The 10,436-nt window shown below is 51.1% G+C and overlaps 1 protein-coding gene across 1 annotated transcript in view; it reads right to left on the bottom strand.

Annotated features, from left to right (window-relative positions):
* Positions 1-10,436, bottom strand: part of ZNF407 (zinc finger protein 407) — a 363,650-nt gene that overhangs the window by 131,524 nt on the left and 221,690 nt on the right. Inside the window, exon 6 of the mRNA XM_004715932.2 lies at positions 8,433-8,553. Within this exon, the coding sequence (XP_004715989.1) occupies positions 8,433-8,553 (121 nt within the window). The remainder of the gene's footprint in view (positions 1-8,432; positions 8,554-10,436) is intronic.

Here is a 10,436-nt window from a genome sequence, read left to right as displayed (position 1 = left end):
CCGGCATTCATCACCACCATGCTCACCACATCTCTTCTGTTCTCATGTCCAGGCCCTGCCAGAACAGTACCGGGGCTACAGGCTGCTTGTCACTTGTCGCTCATTAGGCCCCAGCGTCCACCCACTCACTGTCCTAACATAAGGGGCACTGAACCAGCCCTGTCTGCCTCTCAGTCATGGGGTTCACGTAGGACTGAGCACTTGGTAATTTCTGCCTCTCAACTCCCTGTCATCGAGCTGATTCCGACTCACAGACCTGCTCGTACAGGGCAGACTAGAACTGCCGTGGTTGTGAGGCTCTAACTCTTTGTAGGTGTCGAAAGCCTCCTCTTTCTCCTGAGGAGCAGCTAGTGATTTCACACTGCTGACACTGTGGTTGGCAGCCTAATATGCAACCCACTAAGCCACGTAGGCCTCTACCATGACCCCCAGCTCTGCACCTCTCCAGCTCAAAGCGGCGTGCACCAGGCATTCTTTCTCGGGTTACTCCCTGCCAGTAGCACCGACCTCCGGAGATTCAGGCCAGAGGGAAAAACCATACTTCCTCTTGGGGGTGTCCATCATACCGTGTACCCCCAGGCTCATCGGAGTAAGATGATAGCTCAAAACCAAATTAAAAGTGTAATTTGGAGGAGTGTGGCTCGGTCTTACTTTTAATTATGACTAAAGATATATGATGCTTTCAAATCAAAACACATTTGTGAAATGTAATGCCAACCACTTCCCCCCAAACAATTCAGCCCCCAGAGACTCACTTGCTTAAATGCAAACACTAAACATTTACTGCCTTCTCTCACAAGGGAAAAATGATGCTCTCTGTGTTATGACACTTCATGTCTTGGCTGGAAGTTGCCGTGGAGGACACAGGAACAAGAAGGGAAGGCGAGAAAAGGCCTGAGCAAGTTCAGCAGCGCGCATGCTCACAGGTGCTCTCTGGGCAAGGCCCCAAGGCAGCACACCCCAGGGGCCCAGAAGGCCCCCAGAGAAGGCCTCTCAGAGCTTAGCAAGATCCGAGCCAAGACAATTAAGAGGAAGAAAATAAAGTTCAAATGGGTGAGAGGAGAGATTAATATTAGGCTAAAATCCCCTGGAGGGAAGAGGATCGGATAACACATTGTATTATCAAATAGAGGAGGCGAGTTTATCTCCGGCTGCTCCTTCTGCTGTGCAGGTAAGCTCGGCTCACACAAAAGCTGGAACCAGTGGCGGTGGGCGGTGGTCAGGCCGAAACTCCTGGTCAGCAGGAGACACTGACAGCTTGGGTCAGCACTCCCTTCCCTGCATTTGGGCAAGAATGTGTGGACTCTGCCAAAAGCCCAGGCTGTCTGACCATCTCAGGAGTGTTTGCATGCTCCGAGGCATGGGTGGACTGGCCCACGGGTTTGGAGCTGGAGCTCTGTGTGCCAGAAGACAAGCTCACGCATTCCTTGAGATTCCATCTAGGAGAATCAACATTTCTTACAAGCCTTTCACCTTGCCAGTGACTGCTCCGAGCCCCTCTGCCCTGCAACCTGCTGCACGACCCCGTCTCCCTGGTTTGGACAGCTCGGCCCCGAGGCAGCCTCAGAGGTATGCTGGGGCAAGGCTGGGGAAGAAGACTAAGGAACCGGGTGTCCTCTCTGAGCGTGAGTCCAGCGTGCCAAGGCACCTGAGTTTGGAAGGGTGGCAGTGAGTAGCCGGTAGGAGACTGTGACACAGGCTCTCTATGGTGCTAAAGGCGCACCAGATGTGCTGAGGGAGGGCTGCCACCCCTCCTGGAGATTGTGGTGAGTCCCTAACAAGCCGCCTTCTGAGCGAGGGTGAGAGGCGCTGCGGTGGATATACATAGTTACAGAAGTACAGTGTTTTGTTGGGTGATAATAGCTCTGGTGTCTGAGGAATAGTTATTATGCAAGACATTATTGCCCCAAAATATTTTCTATTTTCTTTCATCTCTAAGGCCTTACTTTCTACCACAATATATACAGATATATCTAACTACCACCCAGGGGATTGTCCATAGTAATTCCTTGTAGAAAGACCATCCCCAAAGATAGCTTTGGCCCTTCTATAATGACTGGATTTGGGATTCAACCACAGCAAGTGAAACAAACATGTTTATCTGGATTCTACTTTAAGAGACAGCACAGGGAATGTATGGTCACTTTGGGTTCAAAACGGCTCTTCTAATTAATCTGGGTGCTGTGTCTACTGAGGCTACATCCACAAACAAAAACTCACAGTGCGGATAAACAAACACAAGTAACTCAGACTTTTTTCCCTCCCATTTTCAATGATGTCGGAACCAGTACCTGATTTTTTTGGTGCTATGGAATCTATTTTCAAAGGTAATAAGAGTTTCACTGAAACAAGCCTGTTTGTGATGAGAACGTACTAATATGAACGACCAGCCTAGCACGAAGTGTGGCTGTATTGGCACATACCTGGCCAGGCTGGGACATTTTCTCGGGTCTCAGTTCTGGCAGGGGACAGGGGCCGGGAAAGAAAACTAGAACCACATGAGCCAACAATGTATTAAATAAAAAATCTCTATCAAAAATAAAATGAAAAATCCCGAGCTAAAAAAAAAAAATCTCCAGTGAATTGGCAAGCAATTATTTCAGAATTTACAGAGACAAGCAAAAGGTACGGTAATGGGGAAGAAGCCCATTTGTGCTGGGAAAGGAAGAGACATCAGGGAAAAGGAAGACTAAAAGGACACCATGTTCAGGTCAGCGGCCTGATGCTGAACAGAGAACCAGAGACAATCCAAGGCGGAACGGTGTGCTGTGGAACCCGTGGGAAACCGCGCAAGGACATGCCGTGGGCACCTGTGCCACGGCAAGGACAGCTGCAGGCAAGACATGGTGGGTATTTCTAATGTCCGTGCGCATCAAGTCAAAAGTCGACTCTCCTATAGCCAGGCTGTGGCATCCATCCATCTGCTCTACATAAAAACATTTATTCTTCCAGAACTTGGAAACGTCCCCCATGAAGTGACCACTCGCTAGGACTGTTTTGAAGGAGCAGCGGCTGAGTCTGTGTTACTGGTGTGTGCAGTCTCCCTCCTTGCCCTTGGTACATGCCCACACGGAGACATGGGCCACCCCCCAATCTATGTGTGCTCTACACTGAGACCCGCACGGGCACCAGAGGGAAAGTGAGACTCTCCGAAGTGATCATCCAAACGCGACCATCACTCACTCAGAGAGGGCCGCCCTCACTCAGGCTGCTGCTGAGACAGCCTCTGAGAATGCAGCAGCTCACCACAGACCACGGCTGGACAGACGCCACAGCCCCAAGGAGGCTCTGCCGCTACTGCGACACATCAAAGCACGGGGAGCTTACGTAACACAACGGCAGGTTGGTCCCGAATAGTCTCTAAGAGCAGAAAAACATCTGGCAGGTGAGGCACTTTACAGAAAGATGAGTCCGCATGGTGGGGACTATACAAAGAGTGCAGGTACCTCCATCTCTGTCAGTTACATCTCGGCTACCCTAGAACTGCCCTGAGTAACATGCAAAATAAAGACACACTTCCACTCCAGGAAGAGTCTGTTGTGGCGGAAAACTTCAAGGACATCACCAGTGCTTTCTTGGGTGTGTGTGGGAGGGTGTGTGGGGACGGGAGGGGATGACGGACAGCTGAGTCTGGCAGCCCCATTTCGAGCCTATAGGTCCCTGACAGAAACTGCAGAAAATGCACATGTTTGCAGGAGCGTTAGAAGGAATCTCAAAGTTAAGCCTGTTTCCGAGTTAAGATGGTACATCAAACAGACCTAGACCCCAAACAGAAACAATTCAACAACTGCCTGTAGATCCTGGATGAATTTAGGGTGTAACGGCCCTGGGGCTCCAGTGAACATGCCACCAAGTCGGGACTGCTTCGCTGCAGTCTGCTTCCCGCAATTAAGAAAACAGGGGCAAGTGTTTGCTGGGAGGCAGGAGGCAGGCTCTTCGGCTCCTGAAGAGATTGCACGTCCAGCCCGGGAAAGGGCAAAGATACTGACTAAATTAAAAGACCAACAGCACTTATTTCCAGGCCTTGTTTGCAACTTCCTCAGGCTTAGGATGAGGGGACCAAGATCACGTTCCCTGCTCAAATCAAAAAGGACAAAGGAAAGCGACATATCCACAGGTGATCAGGTGAAGGGCATTTTCTACCAGGGCTGCTCTGTAGGGGAGAGCCCCAGGCATGCTGGGTAAACCCCAAAGTTAGCAAGAGGCAAGGATACAGAGAAACTCAAAAGGGCAAAGTTTACAAATGCCTGGTATTGGTTTTCTCTGGTGGATTGAACGACACCGTGTGCTGGCCATCGCATTTCATGCTGTTCGACCACCCTGACTCAGGAGCCGCCCCGCAGTGCGGGCTGAGAAATGGAACCGCAGGAAGATGAGCCACTAGGCAAGACCAGCCCCTCGGAAGCCAGCAACAGTGTGAGGGAGGGAAGGGCTTTATGTCACTGGACAGGGTACTGATTAGAACAGGGCGAGGGTGGTGGATGTCCATCTCCTGCCAGTGCAGGATATGATCGAGGGAAAGCCAGCCAGGGACAAGTGAGCCTGTTCCCGTTTCCACGCAGAGACAAACTAAAGGCATTCACCACACAAGGGAAACAGGTAGGGTGGGCAGGCAGTGCCGCGCTCACACTGCAGGCTCCGGCAAAATAACAGAGCCGTTAACGGTGGCAAAGTTCTGGAGCCGTGACGAACGACACTGGTCTAACGGGCTGGACTTCTGTTGCGATCAGACAGTGAAAGCTCAGGAAGGAGGGCAGGTTTACATCCAAATAGAAAGAGATGTCACGCGTACATTCATAATGCAAACTTGAAAAATAGCCCCGGGTTCAAAAGACCAATTATGAGGCTCTTTTGTAAACAGATCTATATTCACATTTTTCATGAATAATTATCATTACTGGTACTTCTCCACAAATGTTCAATTTATAAAAGGAGAAATGTACTTTTGATGGAAATTTAAATAAAACGTAGTCTCTTGAGATGGTGGCACCTGCAGATAAGTGTTAATAATGACAAAGACATAAAATCATTTTCTCTATCTACAGTAAGCAAATAAAAATGTAGGAGGGAAACAGTTATGTAACCATTCTGAGCAGTGAAACATAATGGACAGACACCAGATCAGCTACGTGTGATCCTGTCTCCTCAAGAAATGGGGCGAACCACCAGAGAATCATTGTTAATCTGTACGGTGACCCACAGTCAACTATTTCCTTGCTGATAGAAGATACATGGACGTGAGGCACATATGATAAGCATTTTATTCTTCCTATATTGAGCAACCAAATAAATTTTCTTTTTTATACTATGGCTCATTTGAAACTTTTTCTCATGAAGAGAAAATAAAGTCATAATTTCCCTGTGCCCCTCACGGCTCTTCTCTTTAGAGCTAACAGTTTATTTGCATGTTTCTCGTGCTCAGGTAACCTTGGCTTTTGCTCCGGGGCAAAGGAAGCTGACCACATGTACAAAGAAGGACAGCAGTCTTTTTACAACAACTGTAGGACCCACTCGTGTGCCATCCCAATCGGATGGTGTGAGGGCAGTCAGTCCAGTCACCCTGGTTGAGTGACTTCACGGTTACAAAGGACAGTCGGCGGTCCTGGCTCCGCGAGACACCGTGTGGGTTCAGAGGATGGTGGGCGGCGGCATGCTTGGGGAGCTCCGCTCCTGTCCTGCCTGGGCTTGCAGAGTAAAGCCTGGATGGGGTCCAGCTGGCTTGAGTGCCCTCAATGAATGGGATGCTATTTCGGGGAAGTAATGTGAATGGGGCGAGAAATGCCGCCTCAACCTCAGCGAGAAGAAGGGGACTTCGAGGCGATGGAGCCAAAGCAGCCTGAGCCACGTCTGTGTGCACACACAAAGCTTGGCCCGGCTGGTCTGCGGTGAAGGGTGGTCAGAGGGAAACCTCCAGACGGAGCCTCTGCAGGCGCAAAGGTGTAGAATTTTTCTAGAGCCCCTTGGCTGTGCTTAAAGGTGTAGGCACAGACCTTGGAGGAGTGAAAAACTGAGAGTGGTTTACATGTCCAAACACAGCGAATGCTGATTCACCAGGGCCACCAAGAACGGCCAGGGCCCTCAGAAGGAGGAGTCCAGAACAGGGCTGCCAACTCACAGGGTGTCAGCCACCTTCCAACAGCTGGGTTTGGACTTACCACACTCTAACTAACCCCCGGCCCCACCAACCTCCCATGGGATGGGGGCGGGGAGTGTTTTCTGGACAGGACCCCAGTGACTGTGGTGGCAAAGAGCCGAGCTGAAAGACTAGCCAGAAGTGACAGCAGGAAGAAAGAGGTCTCACTGCAGCAAACCCCAGGGCCAGGCCTGCCGTAGATAATGGGCATGTGCCCCTCCTCAACCCCAGAAGGGGAGCAGCAAAGACCTGCATCTCAGAGATGAGTCAATGGCCGCCCAGAGAGGTCAGATTCTTAACAAAGGTCACAGGCACAGTTACATGAGTAGCTGAGCCTGGACTTGGATACTGAATGTGCATGCGCGCGCGTGCACGTGTACACACACACACACACACACACACACACACACACACACTGGTGAAGGCAAGTCCAATGGCAACTGTCCTCACTACTTCCTGACCTCTTGAAAACTGTCAGGTTGTCAAGCAGCCCAAGTGCTATGACTCCCTTGCTCTCAAAAGCCACCAAGTCAGTTCTGACCCTGTGCACAAGGGAAGCAACACTGCCTTGTCCCGGGGGGTCTGCCCTACTGTCAAAGTAAGTAAACACTAGATATCAACCCTGGCACCTGCTTGCTGGTGGTGCACAGACACAGACCCACAGAGCACAGCGGCCCCGGGCTGCGGGCTGTGTGCGAGCAGCTCTCCAGGCCTTCCTCCTGAGGAGCTGCTGCGCCACCCTGCTCCTGGCCTGTGGAAGGTGGGCTTTCCTCTGCTGACAGGAGGACGTCTGCCAGTGTGAGTGTGCAGGAACAGCCTGGCTACTTCCTAGCCAGAAGGCCAGAGCCACAGAGCTCTGATAACGAGCACAAGTGTTCACAACCATTGTTGGCGGCTGTCCCCACGGTGGCTCTGGGTGCCCACACAGCCAGCCCCCATGGCCTTCTGCACTGCTGCAGAGTGAGAACTACAACCTTGCCGAGGACTGCACCCGCCATCCCCACCTCAGAGACTGAGAACTGAGAACGGGGGCATGGGAAATGGCAGTCCTTCTGGCTGCTTTTCGGCACCTTACAGGCAGAGCCTCCAGGGAAGAGTCTTTTCAATAAGGAAAATGAACCGTTCAGCGATGTTGGTTATTTTAACCAAATGGTCTTAGCAGCATCTTAGTCGGTTTCTAATTGGCTCGCCATGTTACCAAACTGTCAGGAAACACCAATCTCACATGAGGCAAAGACGGGACACATAGAACACTGAGGAATGAATAATTCATGCATGAATATATCTGCCATCGTGCTATGTTATTAGATGACCTTTCACACAGACTTAATGGGATCATGTGGCTAATAAGAGAGACGACGGCACTATGTTTGTGGGATGCACAAGCACATACAGGGGACCCCAGACGGACCCTGAAAGGCAGCTGTGGGCCAGCTTCCAGCTCTGTCATGGGAAGGGCCCGTTGGCCCACTGGGGTCAGCTGCAGGGGAGGGAAGGCTCTCACAGTCCAAGTCAGGCAGCACATAGGCATATGAATAGCCCTAAACACACGGGAGTCCACTGCCCCCAAGCCCAGGTGGTCCACCTAAGAGGTCCCCGTCAGTCACTCACATGAACTCTTATCAGGCTGTGGTGTCCCACCCCCAGACGGCCAGAGAACCCACCCCCAGTTGATGCCCAGTCACACATCCGAGCGTGACATTCCTGAAGCATCCTGAGCCCCTCTGCACATCATCCCCCCGCTCTCAGAATACATAGGTTGTCTGTGAAAGGCGACCACCCTTTGAGCCACCTGTGCAATGTGACCTCCTGCCAGCCGGAGGAGGCCCAGTGGCGAGTCTGCAGAGGAGGACACATTTCAGGATCCTCTCCTCCTTCTGCTGCTCAGAGCTTGGCTGCACCTGTCGCTGGGCAAGGCGAGGCATGCTGGGAAGATCAGTGTGCCATAGGACTGCAAGGCCTCAGGGGGAGGCTGGGAACAGTCAGCGACCAGCCTGAGCTCCAGCTGTGGCCACTCAGGCTTTGTGTAGGTAAAAACACACGTACGACATGTACACACATCAGGGCTCTATTGTAATGGATATACACGTATGGACTTTTGCTATGGAATTGCATAGGGTCCTAGCACAACATGAGGCATCCTGGTAGCTCAGTGGTTCAAGCCTGCCAGCTGCTCTGCAGAGGAACGATGAGGCTTCTCAGTATTGAAAACCCCATGGGGCCGTTCTCCATTCTCCGTGTCTGATAGGTCCCTATAAGGTAGGACCTGACCCGGGACTGCCTGGTGGGGCACACTCACCTGTAGTCACACCAGGGACAGCTGTAGGGCTTCTCTCCAGTGTGGACACGCTTGTGCCTTGTCAGGTGGGACTGCGTGGTGGAGGCGAAGCTGCACTCCTCACACCGGAATGGCTTCTCCCCTGCAAAGCACCCAGAAAGGTTGTTGGTGAGTGATTAGCCTGCCCGGTACTCGAGGACAGCTTTCACAGCATGTAAAGATTGCAGTGCCGGGGCCACATGAGTGGAGGAACTGGGAGTGAGTGAGGCTGGAGGCCTGCTTCTCTACTGGGAGACAGGTGAGGAGCACACTGAGGGACACCCACAGGCCAGCCTGGCCTCCCAGACCAAACAGCATCCCAGGGACGGCCTTGTCCCCGACCTGAGCCAGGAGCCATTCAGCCAAGGGTGCCGCACTTCAGAGATACAGTAATCACGTCAACAAAACCCAGGAAAAGTCTGCAATGGCCCACATGACAAACTGCATGCTGGCTCTGTCAAGACACAACCAAGTTAAAAGAAAAAAAAGATACAACCAAGCTCCAAAGTGACACCACTGAAAAATGTTGGGAGGAGAGAAAATTAGAGCTCATAAGTTTGAATGAAAGACGCTGAGCCTCAAAGCAGCCTTGAAAGCAGACCCTGAACTGGTCCCCTGACCCCAAGTGACAGGGACACCTGACACAGAGACTGGGAGGAAAGAGGTGGGGCCAGAAGCAACGGTTTAGCCCACCCCGACCACTGTTTTGTCTCTGCCACACACACTTAATTTTGAGCAAGTAATATCAAATTTTAAAACTGATACCAGATCCAGTCGCTGGAACCTGTTTGAAGTCCCCAGGCTCCTCTTGGCAATCCTAATCCACTTTTTTTCCATGCCTATTCTATCAAATGTAAACAGAGAGCATGCCTTTCAGATCCAACTGGAATGCCAGAGCTGAGATGCAAATGGTGTAAAAGAAACCACACCCTACTACCTGGTACAGAAAAGGTGGGTAAGCTTTAAAAGTACAATGAGCACAGAGGACAAGCTACTTAATGAATAAATCCTGGGTTGAGGTCCAGGCTCTTTGACAGGGATCTGACCCAAGCCGTGGTTTCCTATGGCAGCCAAATAAAAATGAGGGTGATGGGGAAATAGGTCAGTAACATTGTTTATGTCTCCACAGGAAAGAGAGAGGGACCAGACCCCATCGTGGAGCACCAAGCCTGCAGGGCAATATACTGGCATGGAGCAGCAAACCAACAGTGACGATGATGGGACAGGGCTCAAGCCGAACTACATTGACTCCTCCACAGAAGAAAGTAATACAGAGAACAGTACTGAAGATAGATTGGATGGATGGATGGATGGATGGATGGATGGATGGATGGATGGATGGATGGATGGGACAGAGAGAGAATACCTCATCATGGTCCACCAAGCCCTGGGGATAACATCCCTGGCTTGGAGCAGCCAATGCACAAAAAGGACCGTAGGGCCGGTGCCACCACAAGACATGATGCATCCTCACTGACCCAAAGTGCTACGGAGGACAGCACTGGAGACACAGTGAAGAAGTGTGCCCAGTCTGCCCCACGCACAGAGGAGCAAAGTGAGAAGGGAATGCAACAGGAAAGTAAGGGGAGCAAATCAACCAAATCCTCGAGGAATCCTGGAAATAGACTCTGACTCTGGGATAGACTTAGGACTTGGGGGATAGGGCTTGGCACCTCATCAGATCCAACTGGAAAACACACATAAGGGTCAGCAGACAGGCCTGGAACTATCGGGTTTTATTTTGTTTTTTCTTTTGCCCTATGTCTATCTATATAAGATAGGCAGGACAAATGTTCCGGAGGAGAAAACAATGGGACCTTTACGGGAGTGGAATGGGAGAGGAGGGGGTGGGGAAAGGAAGCAGGGAGTCAACAAATTCAGGGATAAGGGAACAACAAATGATCTAAAATTGAGTTATCAGGCATCAAAGAACAAAAAATCATATCATTGTGTGCTCACCTCAATGATACGACCGCTGAAGACAAA

Source organism: Echinops telfairi, unplaced genomic scaffold, assembly GCF_000313985.2.
Source record: "Echinops telfairi isolate 266 unplaced genomic scaffold, ASM31398v2 ScPeMD7_7400;HRSCAF=8409, whole genome shotgun sequence".
Lineage (NCBI taxonomy): Eukaryota > Metazoa > Chordata > Mammalia > Afrosoricida > Tenrecidae > Echinops > Echinops telfairi.
Note: the sequence above shows the minus strand (reverse complement) of the source record. Positions and strands in the feature narration are given on the sequence as shown.